At 42.7% G+C, this 18,191-nt stretch overlaps 1 protein-coding gene across 2 annotated transcripts; it reads right to left on the bottom strand.

Moving 5' to 3' along the window:
• Positions 1-7,874: 7,874 nt before the first annotated feature.
• On the bottom strand, positions 7,875-18,170 carry Rrp46 (exosome complex component Rrp46). 2 transcript variants are annotated; one of them, XR_003655920.1, is made up of 6 exons: positions 17,987-18,170; positions 17,649-17,775; positions 17,255-17,363; positions 16,567-16,750; positions 15,724-15,907; positions 7,875-8,082 (listed from the first exon to the last, which is right to left on the bottom strand). XR_003655920.1 is itself a non-coding variant. In XM_028305007.1 (5 exons), the coding sequence occupies exons 1-5, from the start codon at positions 18,087-18,089 to the stop codon at positions 7,958-7,960; spliced, it is 648 nt and encodes a 215-aa protein (XP_028160808.1). In that variant the 5' UTR covers positions 18,090-18,170; the 3' UTR covers positions 7,875-7,957. The 2 variants fall into 2 exon arrangements, 1 of the variants encoding a protein (XP_028160808.1); XM_028305007.1 differs by lacking the exon at positions 15,724-15,907.
• Between the last annotated feature and the right edge of the window lie 21 nt (positions 18,171-18,191).

The raw sequence follows: 18,191 nt of genomic DNA on the forward strand, positions 1-18,191 counted from the left end.
ATACGCAAGGTGTTTGTGATGATGATTGCAATTTGCAAGCTGTGTGAGGTGAGGATGGATCCTTATGGATAAGAAGTACTTAAATATCTAAAAAAAATCATCAAGGAACTCTTAAAGTGACTCATACCTTAATTGCTGACTGCTAATTCAGGGACCTTTTTGGCACAGGGCACTTAAAATCTATTTTTATTTTCTTTTTTGTTTTTTTCTATGTTTTAATCTTGTATTATGCCTACCTATTGTGTATTGTGCCAAATAAATAATATTCTATTCTATTCTATTCTAATTCCTGTTTCCATTCGTCCAGCTTCATTTACTATAGTTAAGATGCACATAATATTATCGACATCAGCAACCCACCATTACTGGCCGCTTTAGATCGGTCATAATTTCAAAAATGGAAAGAGTATACGAGCGCGGGCGCAGGCCAGTAGGCGCGCGCCACGCCCCGCTATTAAAAAGTTTTTGTCCAAATTTTATGAGTATGTAAAATGCTACCGTTCATAATGGTTATGTACGAGACTGATGGGAGAGTTTGACGAATCGACAGCTTGCATGGTTTACAAGGATTTAAGATGCCATATTTGGACGTGGAAAAAACCGGCAAAGAGCGAGTTTGGACTACCACAAACATCCATGAAACTGGAATTATCATGAATTAAGTTACTTGGCAGGCAGGCACTTTAAAAAGTTTTAAATTCCTATTTACAAGTTTCCCATTTACTGTAGGTATGCAATTACTCATTATTATACATACTTTTTTAAGCACCCAATTCCAGTATTTATAGCGTGTAAACAGACTTTATTTTAAATGTGCGCAATTGATTTTGTGAATATTTTGTGAATACTTTAACACATTGTGAACCACTTTTCTTTCACGACTATAAAAATATTTTAGCAATTTAATTCACAAAATCAATTGCGCACATTTAAAATAAAGTTTGTTTAAACTTTGACAGCAATAGACTGACATGCAAGGTGACATGTTAATGAAGTTTTCAGTTACTGTTGCCATTAAAAGAAATTAGTACCATTAGTTTTCCGCAACATGGCGAGGGTTTTTATGTTCCTGGTCAGGCTATAAGAATTATTTCGAAATTTAGAGGATGTAGCGCCATTAATAAGAGTAGCAAATTAACCTCCCCCGACAACTTCAAGAAACATTCAATTATGACATCCAAAATTACATTTTAATTGTTTAATGTGTTTTTAATTGGCCCCCGTAATAACTTAGAACAGGTGTTCGCTTATCGGTTCTGCAAATCGTACTGAAGAGGTCATATTTATTCCACCTCTTTGCATTTTTAGACAAGTTACATGCAACCTGCATGATCGATTAATCAACTTATGAAAAAAAAGTAGAGGGAAAATGGCGGCTGAAAATAGAAGCGCGAGTTCGCGCCAAAACAAACAGAAGGGAGAGGCTTTAAAAACGAAATTACTAATATTATGTATGTAAGTAGGTAGTTAGGTACTAATTGACCTCTACCATCGGATGTTTGTTACTTTTTTCACAAATTGCAAAGAAGAATATTTTGTGAACATTTCTCGAGCGATTTAACCCTTATTCAAACGCGAGCTGGTTTGCATTTTTTTTACAAAGTTGAAGTGGATTTTGGGTAATTGTGGGTCACTTATTTCATATTTTTGATCAAAATTTATAAAAAAATAGGGGAAGGGGTAGTTTTTTGGGTGGTAAATAATTTACCATTATCCATTCATGACTACGAATTATTAAATGTTGGTGGTAAAATAGTTACCATTGTCCGTTTTGGTTTATTTTTGGTTCTTGACTAGTGACTTCCTCTTGGTTCTACCTATATTTTATTAAATATTTTGGGAATGAAATAAATATATTGTTTTTATATTTATTAATATTACTTATTATGCTTACAATTAGGATGCTTACCTTGAGTCTGAAACTAACAATTCACTAATTACGTAACGTCAAAACGTTACGTAAATAGATATCAAAATAACTTAAAATTTCTCCAAATATTTATTTAGTTTTATTTGTGCACATACAAAAAACAGCAGTTTTTTATATATCATCAAACTTTTGTCAAGACGGGATCGGACAATGGTAAACTATTTACCACTTCTTTAAAATGTCTAAATTATATGAATAAATCAATTGCAGACGTTGCCTATAAGTGAGATTACAGGTAGAGACAATTTTAATTTTAACTAAAATGCTTATTTTACTTCGAAATCTTTTGTTTTTATTTGAAATCTAACTTGTCTTTATCAAAATTACAAATCTAGAGCCATTTTCAGTTTTGTTGTTAACGAAGCGTTGAATGGCGCGCTCGGAGAGGCTTAGTTCAAATGATCATTCCAAACGTTGTGATAGGGATAGAGACATGCGATTTTTGGTTTTACGAAGGTAATATGATAGAGAATAATACAAATTAATAAAAACCACCAGTTATAGGGGCATTTATTGGAGAAATTTATCAAATAACCAAAAAAACACGAATTTTTAAGCAGATTTTTTTCAAAAATTATATTTTTTTGTTATTTGTTGGCCTTTTTTGTGTATTTTATGTATTTTTTTAGTATTGCCTGTTATTTAGAATTATTACTGTTTTTATTTTATCAGGATATACCGCTTAGTTTAAAAGTTATTACGTTTTCTTTACAATAAGTAATTGGAAGAAAAAAAATTCTATAAAAAATTAAAAAAAAAACTAAAAAAAATTTTGACCTCTTTTTTGTCGATAAAAATAGGTCTTGTTTCATCTATTTTCATATGTACACTTTAACGTGACTCACACTGTATATTTACCTTTATTTGAATAAGGGTTAAATCGAAATCTTTATGCTATCATTCCCATAGGTACTAAAGTTTTACTGTCTTTCAAGCAAAGCTATATTATTTCACACTGTTTTTAAGGTGTTTTACTTACTAATATTTTATTTTCCCACATTTAATTTTGAATACCTTTAGCTTGGGTCGCAAAACCTATAAAAACTGAAAACACGGCTATAAATTAGTTAGCTCAAAATTAAAACACTAATGAGAACAAGAAACGAGTTTTATAACCAAAACTGATTGAAGGTTGAGCGGCGCGCGCGCTGCAAATCAAAGATGGCGGCGCTGCGGGAGGCACGCTTTAATTGTCGAGCTGTACTTGTAACTTATGTTTTGTTGTGGAGCCTACATGCACCCTGCGGCAGTACGGATAGCAGAATAATGAATTAATAAGTAAGTTCCAGCGAATACGTATAATCTTCAAGCACCTACTGCAGTGTGTAGAGCAAAGAAAAAAATACAAACTCACCATGTCGACCTCTTCGCAAATGGCAACCTGGATACCCTTGAGCCTCTCCAACCTCCTAAACAAAAACCACTAGCCATAGGGTAGTTGAAGAAATCACCAATAAATTGACATAGTTACTACTACCTACCTACCCACTAGCTGAAAAAAGCGATTCCACAGTAGACCCACAGTACCCACTGTGGATTACATAAAAACACGACGCCCACAGATTTATTATAGTTAGGTAGTATTTTTTTAAATGGCAACAGGCTGTTAGTTCGTCATAAATCCCTCATTTGAAGGTTTTTTAAAGAGAATTTGTGTCCTAAAATTATTGAATTAAACAAGTTAGTTTCATTCGATAAACCTACAAGTAGTTTTTGGACAGTACAACAAAGTACCACGTCAGTCGCTTCCGCGCTGCCACTCGGCATCAGTATTCGAAGACTTCTGTATTACTTAAACCAAATGCAATCAGAATCAGACGCTGTATAGATCAATTGCGTTTTAGATAAAACACGAATAACATAGAACCTGAAACCTTTTGAAAGCTCTCTAGAATCTAGCCTAGGAAGCTAAAATTCATCTAAGTCGGTAGAACACAAGCTAACCATTTTTAATCAATGACTTAACTTACGGTCCATTTATGTATCTAGTTGAGTTGATTCTATTTATTGAAGTTATTTTGATGCTTCGGTTCAAAACGCCTTCTTCTACGTAAGTAATGATCCCCTGGCGGACTGACGAGAAATGATGGAAATACTCGTAGCGTTTTATTTGTTAAGAACTGCCAGTGCTCTATCGACTGTATTTTTTTAAAAGAGAGCTCTTGTCAACTCTACTCCAGGATCAAGATTATGCTTATTTAGAGCATTTACCCGAAGAAAATAAGTACCTTGGTAAGTAGTGTACTACTTCGCAATGTGGATAGAGGAATAAACCCGCGCGCAGTAGCCGCGTTGCGCTGCGCTTGTAACTTGTAACTCATTCATCGTTGCATGTTAATGGTTGTTCTCGTCAGCCCTTGAAGTATTAGTGGCCGGTTATATCAATAAAGTTCTATTGCTAATGTTAGTTTACTAGGTACATGTTTAAGTAGGGTTCCTCCTACAAACAACGAAAATGGTCATCTTCAATTATTTTGAAGCACAATTTTAACAGTACTTAAAATAAAGGAAAACCAGACTTTTTTCCTGGATATGTCAAAATTCGTGGTAGGTTAGGCCCTTTTTACATGGCACTTAGGTTTCCACTAAGTCCAGTTTCCCAGTTTAAGCTGCTAAAAATCTCATGCATAAAATCTCACATCGTTCCCCGGGAATCCGTATCCATCCACCGCAGTGTCAAATACTGTCGACACACGACGCACTGCTTTGAAACCTTGATACATTAAAACCTCACTGTCTTGACAGTTCCAGGCAGGAATCCCGTCCATAATATCAGTCAGAAAACAAAACATTTATCTAATTCAGTCGACCATCAGTAAATCAGGTGCGGACCGCGCGGTAAAATATGGCGGCCACGGCGACATCCATCGCGGCAATTTACATACTTCAGTGCGCCGGCGCATTCCCACGCTGCGTCTTAATATCGGCCAAATTAAAGGCTTGCGTCGGATAAGAATTCGACCCATATTAAACGTTATCAAAAGGGAATTAAGAAATTAGCCACATTTTTCGGCTTTTTTCGACTCTCTTTTATCCTGAAATTATCACAATCTTCTCGGATACACGCCGGTTTTCGTACCAAAAGTAATGAGTCCAGTAAATGTTTCAGGAATAAAGCTGCAACTTGAAAGTCAATAGTAACATTGTTTTAATGTTTTAATTGGGTTATTGTGACTTATATGAACAGTTGGTAAATATCCCATCATGACCTATCCAGGACTTGGGCGTGGATGTAATTCCGCTCATGAACGCAACACTGTTTTTAAGAGCTTGATACTTACTCGTATGCTCATTTCCTATGAAACCTTGGAAACGACCATGAGTCCATGATGCATGCTGGCATTTGCATGATTTTAGCATGCATGCATTCATGTCGCATTCGCATTGAAGGGAAACAGTCGCCTTTTCGCAAACCGAATAAAATCTACACCTTTTTAAGAGATAAAGCAATCTTTTTGCCGGCGACATGAAAGCTGCATTGTGTCCGGTATTTGCATGCCAGGGGCTTGTTCACAATCATTCTATTCAGCTGCGCGCGCGCAACTTGTACTCGCAAATGAGATGGGGACAGCCAAAGACATGCTCGGGCTTGTATACTTTTACTTTACTTGATTACGATAGCTTGCTGACTCTATTGAATTATTTATATCTAGGTACGTTACTTAGCTTAGAATATTAATTATCGCCCGTATTCACAACATTACTATGAGTCGCACAGTGCGCGTGGACGCAAAGGGTGACACACGAACCAATCCCAGAGCTCTATTCAACGCTGTGCGTTCGATTTGCTGCTTCATTTAATTGTTTGTGTGATCGCTGCCTAGCGATAAGACCGTGTAAGTAAAGAGAGCACGGTTGTCTTTTCAATTTGCTAGGTATTTCAATAATTTGTAGTTTTGTAGTTAGTTAGGCTTTAGACAGCAAAATATTTTTGAAAATAAATCTAAAACGAGTCGCGTCCGAAGTTCCAAGTTCCGAGGCGGCTTCAGTCAGTGATATTCGGCCTTCCTTCACAGATCCTACACAATGCTTGTAGCAAATAGAGCAAAAGGGTGAGCCGCCAGCGACGTTGCGGCGGCCCTTTGGCGCGGATTTGCATCCAGCGTCCGCCATCTTGGTTCTTTTTGGCGCGAACGCGCGGCCTGGGGCACAGTGAGAGAGTATTCTACTGAGTTTGGGAGATAAAACTTCTATTCTCTCTTTAAAAAAAACCAGATTTTTTTTAAAGAGAGAATAGAAGTTTTATCTCTGGATCTGGATTCGTTACCGTCATGAAATTAAATGACAAGCTGTTCAGAATAAAAATTTTGTCACAACCTCAAGCGTCCACCAGTTTCCATAAATTACGTTAACGAAACGACATTTTATCAGCAACCACAAACAGTATGTGTTGCTTTGTCAACTACAATATTCGTGGGCCTCGCGGCATATTGCTCTTGTCTCCCTCACAATCCACTAAGAAGGTGATAGCAATCACAAATAGTGAAACATGCTATTTGACAGGTTGTTTAGTAGAGCAGGTGCTACTTTTTAATTCTTAAAGGTCTGAAGCTGTATATTCTAAGTGTCCAATTCACAAACCTACATATAGCTCAAAAATAATATTCCTACCGCTGCAACTCCTGTTTAGCCACGATTTTAGGATTCCTGTCAACCAAAATTGGACATCGTTTCCACTCACTGTGCCCCGCCCCTTACTCCGTCGTCTGTCGCTACATTCGGGAGCGCGGGCGCATAAAGGAGCCGCCTTCAATTATTATTCACTTATTATTTCGCTACGAGCGCCGTGATGCGTATCATACCAAATACCTACCAATTAAGATTGTCCTTTTCATCGAGCTTGTACCTCTGACGAGGTCCAAGTCAAGGCTGCGGAGTAAATGGCTTAAGTTCAAAAATAAAGTAATAAGAGTTTGACTACATAAACTGGCACCAATAAATGGTTTTAACGTCAATAATATTGGTTTGTAGCTTCCATGCCTACGGCTCCACCCGTGTAACTTGTTTTACACAGAATTTTAAGGTAAAAAAATGAAGATTAAGATAGACATAAAAATGGATTTTTAAAATAAGGTCATGCACAATGAAATTTTCTATTACAATTTGTATCTTTATTATTAAACATAAATGTCTAACATTCTTAAATTCTAATAAGTAGATAGATAAATCGCACATTATCACAATCTCTGGAAATTGTAAAATAAAGTAACAAGTCCATTTACATAGTACAAAATTCAAAGTTAAGGCTGATACTGAGGTGGATGACAAAATAACCAATTACCTACTAGAAACAAAACTAGTATTACTTACTTATTACAAACACTGTAACGGAAATTAAAAAATGTGAAAATATTCTATTGATTTTCAACTTAGTAGCCATCTCAATACTTAACTTATCAAAAGTTATACAGTACTTATTATTATTCTGTGGTTATACTGACTTATATCTCACTACATTTAGAGAGAGAGGTAGTCTTTGAGCGCTTTCACATAATACAGGGTGTCCCAGAATGGATGAATAAAACTGCTAGGGGAGGTGGCTCTAATAATGTACTATCCCTAAAAAATATGAACAAAAATAAAGCGCATAAGGACACAAAAAAAATGTTTTTGAAAAAGTGAAAATAAATCAGCTTTGCCTAAGTATCTGGCTATAATTGCTGCGTTTGGAGTTTATTTGTACTTTTTTCTTACTAATATTAATTGTACATGATCGCTTCGTTTATCTGTAAACAAACTTTTGAAAATAATGACAAGATTTCGAGTTTAGAGCACATTATTTAAAAAAAAAATCCGAACTCAATTTTTTTTTTTCATATTTTTAGTGATAATACATTAGTAGAGCTACCTCCCCTAGCAGTTTGATTCACCCATTCTGGGACACCCTGTATATGAATGCGCTCTATCTCTTTCTTTTCTTTAATTCTATTCGTCATTGGGCCCACAAACATTCTATCCTCACATTTTAGTTCCAGCACTTCACCAAAAGTTCGCTCACATGCCAGCTGCCTCCCTTCTCATCTCGGGTCATATAGCGCGGGAGTACTTGGCGACGACGTCCCTGTAGAATGCAAAGATGACCTCGCTGGCTGCGCGACACTTGGCCACCGCTTCGAAGTATGTGCCTTCACTGTACGTGCCTTCGGAGAAACCTGGAACAAGGTAGTGTTTTTTTTTTATGCAAGACAACGGGACTATTCCCACCTCTCGTTCCCACCACTGCAACTCCTGTGTAGCCAGGATCTACAGCTTGACCGGCACAAAAACCCAACCAATGAAGGTCAAGTTTGTCCCGGGGGAAAGTTAAACTGTCATTGGACCCGCAACGAAATTAATCAGAAGAACATAGGAGGAGTTCGAAATTAAGGTTCGACTTCCCTCCATTGCAAAGCGGATGACAGGTGACAAACAAAGGTTTAAAACCTTCAAGAAAAGATTTTGCACCACGGACAATAAATTAAATTAAGGGGGCCTATCTTATGAGCAATTAGCAACTACCTGCCAATAATATTTTTCACAAAATCGCTTAAAAGCACTCAAACAATCGCTTATGCAAGACAAGGCATGTATTTGACCGCAATCGCACCTGATGTTAAGTGAGATGCAGCCAGGTTGATGTTAGCCATGAATACCAAAGCGGGGCGGAGCATAGTGTCAGGCGGACGAATTTCTTCTCTAGAATTTCGGCACGCAGCACGGAGCGTTTTCCAAGCGAAGCACAGACAAGAGATGTGCTTTGAATAACCAATTAGATCGTTATTTCCAAATATCTCCGCTCAGCTTCAGTGGAAACAGATCGAGCAGAAAGGAGAGGAAATGTATCTGGCGGACTTATTTTTCTATATTTTGATTCTAAATAATTTCTCCGCTACGTTCTCCCAGCGCCTCTCATACCCGAAAGCGTCATACCATTCGTAGACAGCAATAGAATGACAGCTGACGACTACGCATAGCTCACATCTCTCTTCTCGTCTCCTCTCCGCTCCGCTTTGGTGGAAATAACCTGCCAGCTTCGCCGCACATTTCTCTCATCTCCACTTTGCTTTCGGCCGTATAGGAGCTGCTCACAATACTCACAAGTGATCAAATTCCTGTGAACCCCATCGAAGACGCAGCTGATGTCCACCCCAGAATGGTCTAGGGCCCACCCCAGAAAATCTTAGAAATAGTAATTTTACACAGTTTATCATCATTTACATACTATCAAACTGGAATTGGAAAATAACCCTAGATAAGCCAATGGATAAAAAACTACTCACAAGTGATCAGACTCCTGTGAACCCCATCGAAGACGCAGCTGATGTGGGCCGCCAAAATTCTACGTGCTCACGGACCAGGCTTTAGCTACCACCATCTACTACTAAAGTAGTAGTAATGTTAGCAGCATTGTATTCCGGCAGTCGGTAGTAAAATATCCAGCTCCTGTGGTTGAGGATTCTGGGTGAGGCTCGCTTCCACCATCGGCCTGAATCTTCCTCGAGCTTCTTTGTTGTTGATAAAAACCCTAAAAAATACTCACAAGTGATCAGATTCCTGTGAACCCCATCGAAGACGCAGCTGATGTGGGCCGCCTCCCCCCGCCCGCCCCGCCGTACCTCCCCTCGCGCGTCAACTGAGCACGACACGCACGCGAACACGTGACGCATCGCTACTCCAGAGTTGAGCAGCGCTAGGCACGCGCAGCTCAGGAACTGCTAGGAAACGCCTTGAATACTAGCCGCCTCGTGCTTTGGCAAAATGGCGCCGACCCTAGCAGGTCATATTATATCACACTCACACAAGCATGATAAGTAACTACTAATCGCACCCCCCAAGGCCAACTCATAGCAGGCGCAGATCCAACCCTCGAAAAAGGTTGTGGGCATAGCCACCAAAAATGAGCAAAGTGAGAGTTGGATCACTACATGCCCGGACATACATACATGCCTATCGATCTTATCAATAGATCATAATTAAAACAAGCAAATTAGGGTTGTGGGCGCTAGGCACGCACAGTTCAACGCGTACGACATGTGCTTAAAAGGGGTCTTGTTCTAAGTCCGCCTGACCAGCTACAACGATCTTACCTTAGTCTGACACTAAAACAACAATGTTAATACAACCGTGACGTCACATCGACGCTCTGGTACGGACGCGAACACGTGACGCATCGCTACTCCAGAATTCAGCAGCGCTAGGCACGCGCAGCTCAGGAACTGCTAGGAAATATCTCGAATACTAGCCGCCTCGTGCGTTCGAACGTACTACCGATTGGCAAAATGGCGCCAACCCACTATATCTATATCTCACTCTCGGACGTACTGCCTATTTACAAAATGGCGCCGACCCTAGCATGTCATATCTCACTCACACAAGCATGATAAGTAACTACTAATTAGACTGCCTCGTGGCCAACTCAGGGGCCAGACCCCCCTGGAAAATTACACTAGATACCTACGCCAATGGCGCACGATAGAAACTAAAGCCCGGTCTGTGAGCACGTAGAATTTCGTCCAATGACCCCTAGCGTAATTATATTGACTGTGCGACTGGCACCCGCAGTGAGTGTGCGAGCGCGATAGCAACATAACTACGCGCGAGCGATAAGGATGGGTAGCTTGGGGTCATTGGACAAAATTCTACATGCTCACAGACCAGACTATACCATGAAAGAATCCTCTCTGGGGAAAGATTTTTCTGTTCGGTTTGGTCTGTGGTTGCATTTGTTTTAAGTCCGCCTAGGTAGCTACCACCATCTACTACTAAAGTAGTAGTAATGTTAATAGCATTGTGTTCTGGCAGTCGGTATTAAAATATCGTGTTGTTGAGGATTCCGGGTGAGGCTCGCTTCCACCATCGGCCTGAATCTTCCTCGAGCTTCCTTGTTGTTGATAAAAACCCTAAACAAATACTCACAAGTGATCAGATTCCTGTGAACCCCATCGAAGACGCAGCTGATGTGGGCCGCCTCCCCCCGCCCGCCCCGCCGCGCCTCCCCGCGCGCGTCAACTGAGCACGACACGCACGCGAACACGTGCCGCATCGCTACTCCAGAGTTCAACAGCGCTAGGCACGCGTAGTTCAACGCGCAAGCCCGGTTTCCAAGAGCGGTGCAGTGTATTTTGAATAACCAATTAGACTTGGATAATATTTCCACAATTCTGCTCAATATTGAGGGTATTCGCGAATGAAAAATCCGCCAGATGGCAATACGTAGACGCGAGGTCCAAATGCTGCATGATTGGTTATTTTTGACATGACATTGACAGATATGTCAAAATCCACCAATCACGCAGCAGTCAGACCGCACATCCACGTCCCGCCATCTAGCGGATCTTTCATTCGCGAAAACCCTCATTGTCATATCTTACTCACACAGGCATGATAAGTATCAACTAATCGCACCCCCATGGCCAGGTCCCCCTGAAAAATTATCCTAGATACGCCGACGACGCGCGATAGGAACTAAGAACCAAGAAAAGAACCGCCTCAGTGCCTCTCTGTGGTTGAGGATCCCGGGTAAAGCTCGCCACCTTCGGCCTGATTATCACTTTCCATCAGGTGAGTGTAGAGAGTAGATGCAGGCCAAGAACTTCTTCGTTGTTGCATGCGCGTATATAGTGCGAGGGTCGGGTGGGCCGTGTCCACCCCAGAATGGTCTAGGGTAGTTTATCATCATTTACATACTATCAAACTGGAACTGGAAAATAACCCTAGATAAGCCAATGGAAAAAAAAATACTCACAAGTGATCAGATTCCTGTGAACCCCATCGAAAACGCAGCTGATGTGGGCCGCCTCCCCCCGCCCGCCCCGCCGCGCCTCCCCTCGCGCGTCAACTGAGCACGACACGCACGCGAACACGTGACGCATCGCTACTCCAGAATTCAGCAACGCTAGGCACGCGCAGCTCAGGAACTGTCAGGAAACGCCTTGAATACTAGCCGCCTCGTGTGTTTGAACGTAGGTACTACCAATTGGCAAAATGGCGCCAAGTAGTAGGGCTTGTTCTAAGTCCGCCTGACCAGCTACCACGATCTTACCTTAGTCTGACACTATAACAACAATGTTAATACAACCGTGACGTCACATCGACGCTCTGGTACGGACGTGAACACGTCTAGCGTTGTTCAACTCAGGAGTAGCGATATGGATCGCTACTCCTGAGTTGAACAACGCTAGGCACGCGCACTCCTCTCCGCTCAGCTTATATAGAAATGAATCAAGCGGAGAGGAGAAGAGATGTGTCGAGCGGAGCAGGCGGCCACGCGTACCTCGTTCCCCGCTGCCTTCTTCCCCGTACCTCGCGCAATTGAAAGCGTCATAAGATTCGTAGACAGCAGCTGCAATAGACTGACAGCTGATAGCTACGCATTTCACATATCGTATCCTCTCGTCTCCTCTGTGCTCGTCTCCGCTCCGCTTTGGTGGAAATAACCTGCCAATTTCGCCGCACATCTCCTCTGGTCTCGTCTTGTCTCCACTTTGGTTTTGTAACCTTGTAGAAACTGCTCACAATACTCACACGTAATCAGATTCCTGTGAACCCCATCGAAGACGCAGCTGATGTGGGCCGCCTCCCCCCGCCCGGCCAGCCGCACCTCCCCTCGCGCGTCAACTGAGCACGACACGCACGCGAACACGTGACGCATCGCTACTCCAGACTTGAGCAGCGCTAGGCACTCGCAGCTCAGGAACTGCTAGGAAATATCTCGAATACTAGCCGCCTTGTGCTTTCGTACGTACTACCGATTGGCAAAATGGCGCCAAGTAGTAGGGCTTGTTCTAAGTCCGCCTAGCTAGCTACCACCATCTTACCTTAGTCTGACACTATAACAACAATGTTAACTGCGCACAAGGCTGCCGTGACGTCACATCGACGCTCTGGTACGGACGTGAACACGTGCCGTATAGCTACTCCCGAGTTGAATAGCGCTAGGCACGCGCACTCCTCTCCGCTCAGCTTAGATAGAAATGAATCAAGCGGAGAGGAGAAGAGATGTGTCGAGCGGACTCGAGCGGAGCAGGCGGCTACGCGCACCTCATTCCCCGCTGCCTTCTTCCCCGCACCTCGCGCAATCGAAAGCGTCATACGATTCGTAGACAGCAGCTGCAATAGACTGACTAGTTTCACATATCGTATCCTTTCCGCTCATTTCATCTCCGCTCCGCTTTGGTGGAAATAACCTGCCAGCTTCGCCGCACATTTCTCTCGTCTCCACTTTTCTTTCGGCCATACAGGAACTGCTCAAATACTCACAAGTGATCAAATTCCTGTGAACCCCATCGAAGACGCAGCTGATGTCCACCCCAGAATGGTCTAGGGCCCACCCCAGAAAATCTTAGAAATAGTAATTTTACACAGTTTATCATCATTTACATACTATCAAACTGGAACTGGAAAATAACCCTAGACAAGCCAATGGATAAAAAAATACTCACAAGTGATCAGATTCCTGTGAACCCCATCGAAGACGCAGCTGATGTGGGCCGCGCAGTTCAACGCGCACGATATGTGCTTAAAAGGGGCCTTGTTCTAAGTCCGCCTGACCAGCTACCACGATCTTACCTTAGTCTGACACTATAACAACAATGTTAATACAACCGTGACGTCACATCGACGCTCTGGTACGGACGTGAACACGTGCCATATCGCTACTCCTGAGTTGAACAGCGCTAGGCACGCGCAGCTCAGGAACTGCTAGGAAATATCTCGAATACTAGCCGCCTCGTGCGTTCGATAGTACTACCGATTGGCAAAATGGCGCCGACCCTATCATGTCATATCTCACTCACACAAGCATGATAAGTAACTACTAATTAGACTGCCTCGTGGCCAACTCAGGGGCCAGACCCCCCTGGAAAATTACCCTAGATACGCCAATGGCGCACGATAGAAACTAAAGCCCGGTCTGTGAGCACGTAGAATTTCGTCCAATGACCCCTAGCGTAATTATATTGCTGTCGCGACTGTGCGACTGGCACCCGCAGTGAGTGTGCGAGCGCGATAGCAACATAAGTACGCGCGAGCGATAAGGATGGGTAGCTTGGGGTCATTGGACAAAATTCTACGTGCTCACAGACCAGACTACCATGAAAGAATCCTCTCTGGGGAAAGATTTTTCTGTTCGGTTTGGTCTGTGGTTGCATTTGTTTTAAGTCCGCCTAGGTAGCTACCACCATCTACTACTAAAGTAGTAGTAATGTTAATAGCATTGTGTTCTGGCAGTCGGTATTAAAATATCGTGTTGTTGAGGATTCCGGGTGAGGCTCGCTTCCACCATCGGCCTGAACCTTCCTCGAGCTTCCTTGTTGTCGATAAAAACCCTATAAAAATACTCACAAGTGATCAAATTCCTGTCAACCCCATCGAAGACGCAGCTGAGCTGGGCCACCTCCCCCCGCCCGCCCCGCCGCACCTCCCCTCGCGCGTCAACTGAGCACGACACGCACGCGAACACGTGACGCATCGCTACGCCTGAGTTGAGCAGCGCTAGGCACGCGCAGTTTAGCGCGCATTAGGCTGCATTTCCATCAGAGGTGTGCGGTTACCTCGCCTCGGTAAATGAAGTGATTCTATTGGTTCTTTACAAACACATACCTTGCTACGCATCCTCGCACATCTCTGGTGGAAACGCAGCCTTAGGCCCGGTTACCAAGAGGAGCAGAGGCAAAATGTGTTTTAAATAACCGATCAAATTTTATTACTTCCACATCTCTCCGCTCAGCCTTGATAGAAATGGATTGAGCGGAGTGAAGAGATGTTCGCGCGGACTTTTTATTATAGAATTTGACAGCAGCGCACAAACTAAAGCGTCATACGATTCGTAGACAGCAATTGACTGACATATTTGACATCAACGCATAGCTCACATATCCTATCCCCTCGTCTCCTCTCCGCTCCGCTTTGGTGGAAATAAACTGCCAATTTCGCCGCACATCTCCTCTGGTCTCGTCTTGTCTCCACTTTGGTTTTGTAACCTTGTAGAAACTGCTCACAATACTCACAAGTGATCAGATTCCTGTGAACCCCATCGAAGACGCAGCTGATGTGGGCCGCCTCCCCCCGCCCGCCCCGCCGTACCTCCCCTCGCGCGTCCACTGAGCACGACACGCACGCGAACACGTGACGCATCGCTACGTCTGAGTTGAGCAGCGCTAGGCACGCGCAGTTCAGGAACTGCTAAGAAATACCTTGAATACTAGCCGCCTCGTGCGTTCGAACTTACTACCAATTGGCAAAATGGCGCCGACCCTAGCATGTCATATCTCACTCACACAAGCATGATAAGTAACTACTAATTAGACTGCCTCGTGGCCAACTCAGGGCCCCCCCCCCCCTGGAAAATTACCCTAGATACGCCAATGGCGCACGATAGAAACTAAAGCCCGGTCTGTGAGCACGTAGAATTTCGTCCAATGACCCCTAGCGTAATTATATTGCTGTCGCGACTGTGCGACTGGCACCCGCAGTGAGTCTGCGAGCGCGATAGCAACATAATTACGCGCGAGCGATAAGGATAGGTAGCTTGGGGTCATTGGACAAAATTCTACGTGCTCACAGACCAGACTATACCATGAAAGAACCCTCTCTGGGGAAAGATTTTTCTGTTCGGTTTGGTCTGTGGTTGCACTTGTTTTAAGCCTAGCTAGTTACCACCATCTACTACTAAAGTAGTAGTAATGTTAACAGCATTGTGTTCCGGCAGTCTGTAGTAAAATATCCAGGATTCCGGGTGAGACTCGCTTCCACCATCGGCCTGAACCTTCCTCGAGCTTCCTTGTTGTCGATAAAAACCCTATAAAAATACTCACAAGTGATCAAATTCCTGTGAACCCCATCGAAGACGCAGCTGAGCTGGGCCGCCTCCCCCCGCCCGCCCCGCCGCACCTCCCCTCGCGCGTCAACTGAGCACGACACGCACGCGAACACGTGACGCATCGCTACTCCAGAGTTGAGCAGCGCTAGGCACGCGCAGTTCAAGAACTAAAGCCCGGTCTGAAAGCACGTAGAATTTTGTCCAATGACCCCAAGCTACCCATCCTTATCGCTCGCGCGTAATTAAGTTGCTGTCGCGCTCGCACACTCACTGCGGGCGCCCGTCGCACAGTCACGACAGCAATATAATTACGCGCGAGCGATAAGGATGGGTAGCTTGGGGTCATTGGACAAAATTCTACGTGCTTTAAGACCAGAGTATACCAGGAAATACCTTGAATACTAGCCGCCTTGTGCTTTCGTACGTACTACCGATTGGCAAAGTGGCGCCGACCCTAGCATGTCATATCTCACTCACACAAGCATGATAAGTAACTACTAATTAGACTGCCTCGTGGCCAACTCAGAAGCCAGGCCCCCTGAAAAGTTGCTCTAGATACGCCAATGGCGCACGATAGGAACTACCAGGAAAGAATCCGCCCTGGGAAAAGATTTTTCTGTTCGGTTTTATCTGTGGGTGCACTTGTTTTAAGTCCGCCTAGCTAGCACCATCTACTACTAAAGTAGTAGTAATGTTAACAGCATTGTATTCCGGCAGTCGGTAGTAAAATATCCAGCTCCTGTGGTTGAGGATTCTGGGTGAGGCTCGCTTCCACCATCGGCCTGAATCTTCCTCGAGCTTCCTTGTTGTTGATAAAAACCCTTAAAAAAATACTCACAAGTGATCAAATTCCTGTGAACCCCATCGAAGACGCAGCTGAGCTGGGCCGCCTCCCCCCGCCCGGCCAGCCGCACCTCCCCTCGCGCGTCAACTGAGCACGACACGCACGCGAATACGTGACGCATCGCTACTCCAGAGTTGAGCAGCGCTAGGCACGCGCAGTTCAACGCGCACGAGAGAAACTGGAGAAAAAGAAAAGTTTTATAAGTGGAAGTGTCAGAAAAAGTAATGTTTAACAACTAGGAATCCAGGCGCCAGCCTGTTTTTTGTTGTTTAATAAAAAAAATCTACTACTCTTCTTTCTGATAGTTGACAAGTTAAGCTCAAAACTATTTTTTTTATGCAGAACAAGGCAGGTATTAGACCGCATTTGCACCTGCCTGATGTTAAGTGAAATGCTATCTAGGATGGCACATATCTGCCCTGTAAGTGCTTATTTACTCATCAATAATCTTACACTACAGGAGCTCAACCCTCTCTAATTTACCAAAGGGAAGTCTAAGTTTGTGGTTTGTCAATATTAAGACTAATTATAGCTTCTTTCGTTATCATACTAATTCAGAATAATCTTGAGAGCTTTTTCTCAATTTATGTCCACAACTTTGTGATATTTTGTATTTTAACAAATTTTTGTCTCACACAAAACTGCGGGCTGTAGTGAAACCACTTAAATCAACCATTCTTACCCCTCCAAAGTCTTCTAGCTCTTGTATGGTGACAGTGATGCCGGTGCGTGGGTACAGACTGCCCAAGATTGCCTTTTCACAAGTTTGTCTGATCACATTTTCTTTGTATCTGCAATTAAATTGGATTCATCATTAAAAACCATTTAATTACACTAATAGCAGCACTTAACTTCTGTATTGGACTAGCTAACATAACACCATGATAATGCATTGTAACATCTATTTCACAATAATTTTGAAAAGATTTGTGCCTTATTTTGAGTAGATCTCTTGATAGATATTGTTGTAATCTCTTATTAGAATTAGGCTATTAAGATACCGCAATATTATACTTGAAATCTACAGATTTTGTAATTAAATATCAGTAATTAAATTATACAAATGAAATACAAACCTATCAGCAACTGATGGTTTGCCACCTTTGCTACTGTACAATATCTCGAGAGTTGACTTCTCTATGCTCTGGCTTGTAGTTTTGATATCCAGGGGACCGTTCACGCTCACCAGCGCCACTGTGTCTCCTGGAACACGATAGATAACGATTTTAAAGAACAACTAATATTATAACCCAACTTTTTTTAAGTGCCGATTTTTTCAATATTTAGCGCATTTACAGGTAAATTTAGTATTAAACTAAATACGGAAAGCTTGCTAAAAGTACTCCTAACTATTATTAGGGCCTTAAACACCGGTTTAACGACAAATAAAGCGATAAAAACCATTTGTACAAACCTTGAGATAATATCGCCGAACCATCGGATTTACTCAAAAAGTTTAACTCGCACTTCATAGGTTGGAGTTTGAAATCCTTAAAATCCTTTTCATCGGCGCCCATAGTGTTAATTTACAGGGAATTTTGGAAAATTGGGTTTATTTACTTCTTAGTCGACTGAAACGTGCATTTGACATTAAATTGACATCAAGAACTTCAAGAAAG

Source organism: Ostrinia furnacalis, unplaced genomic scaffold, assembly GCF_004193835.3.
Source record: "Ostrinia furnacalis isolate ACB-3 unplaced genomic scaffold, ASM419383v2 OfSCF1632, whole genome shotgun sequence".
NCBI lineage: Eukaryota > Metazoa > Arthropoda > Insecta > Lepidoptera > Crambidae > Ostrinia > Ostrinia furnacalis.

Bases quoted from the DNA above. Each gene is read 5' to 3' on its own strand.
- Rrp46 (XM_028305007.1), bottom strand. From the start codon at position 18,089: ATGGGCGCCGATGAAAAGGATTTTAAGGATTTCAAACTCCAACCTATG. The intron at 17,364-17,648 runs GTTTGTATTTCA...ATTTAATTGCAG, and splicing joins AAACCATCAGTTGCTGATAG to ATACAAAGAAAATGTGATCA. The intron at 16,751-17,254 runs GTAAGAATGGTT...CTTTTTCTCCAG, and splicing joins AGCTAGAAGACTTTGGAGGG to TTTCTCTCGTGCGCGTTGAA.